The 2,267-nt window shown below is 38.0% G+C and overlaps 1 protein-coding gene across 1 annotated transcript in view; it reads right to left on the bottom strand.

The window, feature by feature from the left end:
- Nucleotides 1–1,780, bottom strand: part of LOC106766107 — a 6,241-nt gene extending 4,461 nt beyond the window's left edge. Inside the window, exon 1 of the mRNA XM_014650867.1 lies at nucleotides 804–1,780. Within this exon, the coding sequence (XP_014506353.1) occupies nucleotides 804–1,780 (977 nt within the window). The remainder of the gene's footprint in view (nucleotides 1–803) is intronic.
- Between the last annotated feature and the right edge of the window lie 487 nt (nucleotides 1,781–2,267).

Genomic DNA, 2,267 nt, shown 5'->3' with positions numbered 1-2,267 from the left:
GGTATTTCATACAAGTGCTTGTGTGAGGAAGAGGGACTTTGTGATTTATGTGCCCGTGTAATCGATTACAGACAGGTTGTAATCGATTACTAGTGCCTCTGTACCAAAAGTCCAACGCTGCTCCCTGGCTCTGGTAGAGGGAGCTCCCCAGTGTNTTGTGTGTACTGACTTGGTTAAAATTTAAGTTATGAATTTGAGATTAATGGTTGTTTTTGAGGACCAACAACTGCTTAGGGGTTTGTTAGGGTATTTCATCCAAATGCTTGTATGAGGAAGAGGGACTTTGTGACTTNCACCCAAACAAAATGTAGAACTCACGATACTAACCCAACAAAATCCATCAACGTCCACACATATTGCTCACCAATTCAACGCCTTAGAAAAATAGACACACCGAGAACAGCTGCAAAGGAACACGAAAACCTAAAATGGATAGAGAAAGAACTTCAGAGAAAAAGCAAAACCGAAAATGGAGAGAGATACGTGCTTTGAAGAAGAAAGTTTGATTAAAATGATTGAGGGTGTTTTCGGAATAACACAAAGTCACATTTTTCACATCAGTTTTTTAATTAGAAAATAAATTGAAGTGAGCCAATAGAATGATGACATATGGCGTTGGCAAATCGTTGTTAAAAATTGGTTGTCAATAATATGGGTTAAACCCATTGAAGAGTACAAGATTAAAAGAATATGAATGCTACTTGAATTTTATTTTCTGCGTAGCTAGAATGAAAAAGAAAAAGTGAGCTCCGAAATGAGTGGATGAAAATTTTGTTCCTCACTAGGTCTAACGTCAGACTTACCATCCTAAAAAATTTTCCAATTCCTTTCCATTTTCTTGTCCAACTTGTAGCCTCAAACACTCAGACACCCCTGTTAAGGTGTAAAAACAAGCAGAGAATTTACGTTCATACTTCATCATCAAAGTTTCTCTGCCTAACGCTGAATCATCAACATCGTAATATTTGTTTTCCTCTATCGCTCCCACCATCTCTTCTGCTATCTCAAACGGAGAAAAAGAGTAACTCACTGATCCACCAGACTCCAAAAACTGAAAATCACAACCTTTACCACTCACAATCTTCTTCTCTTCATCATAAACATTCTCAGCAAAATTATAACCCAAGCTGAAATCTTCCCCGCTACCCTTCTCGTTAGAATCCTCTTCATTAGTTCCACAGCTATAGTCACATGTAGTTATGGCAGAAGAACTATAACTAGCACCATGATAACTTTCTTCAACAATCCCATTTACTTCCATGCCTACAAAATTCTCGTAATGGGGTTCTTCTGTTTGGAGATATAATTTAGGTTCTGGTTCTGGTTGAGGCTTAGGTTCTAGTTTGGTTTCTTGATCATAGTGGTTACTCGGAAAACGAGTGGTAACCCTACATGATTCAAAGCTTCTAGCTTTGAGTCTAAGAAGGAGGAGTTTGGCAACCTTCGGAGGAAGAGCAGAAACATAAGGAGAAGATTGGGAAGGAAAGAAGTTTGTGCGAGTGTTGGCACCACGAAGCAAACGTGCTGCTTCATCATAAGCTTTTGCAGCATCTTCAGCATTGTCGTAAGTGCCTAACCAAAGTCTAATGTTCTGAATGGTGTCTTTGATTTCAGCCACCCATCTCCCTGAGGGTCTTTGTCTCACCCCAATGTAACGTTTGTTAGCTCTTCTAGCACCAAGAATAGCAGCAGCCATTGAAGCTGCTTCTTCCCTCAGTTTTTCCCATTCTGTGTTCCCTTCTTCACTCTTCTTTTCCCATCTTTTTCTCTTGTTTGCCATTTTCCCCTTCATGATGCTTGGTGCATTGCAGCATTGGCCAGTGCACGCATTTATAGCCAAGTGAGTGAAGAAGCTGTTTAGTTGAAAGTGAGATATTTGGGATCTCAAATGCTTGTTGCTTTCTCTTGTTCCAACTATGATTCGGCTTTCTTTCTTACCTTATTTTTAACTTAAAAAACAAACCTTGGAACCGTTCATAACTTTCGCTTTCATTCTAGGGGAGATTACAACACGTATTTCACAATGAATCTGGCTTTTCCATTTTGGCTTATTATATCTTGCCTGAACTCACTAATTTTATAGCTTTTTAAGCTAAAATTACAAAATTTATTGGAAAATAAATATTTTTGCATGGTTACATAGCAATTACAGATTCTGGATTTGAAGTTTGGAATTTTTTTTCACTCCTTTTTATGTCAACAATATCGTGAAGTATTTAGGCACGAATTAAATTAAGGTTCTCTGATAGAGAAATTTTTTTTAAAAA

The sequence above is a fragment of the Vigna radiata genome, chromosome 7 (assembly GCF_000741045.1).
Source record: "Vigna radiata var. radiata cultivar VC1973A chromosome 7, Vradiata_ver6, whole genome shotgun sequence".
NCBI classification, from domain to species: domain Eukaryota; kingdom Viridiplantae; phylum Streptophyta; class Magnoliopsida; order Fabales; family Fabaceae; genus Vigna; species Vigna radiata.
Note: the sequence above shows the minus strand (reverse complement) of the source record. Positions and strands in the feature narration are given on the sequence as shown.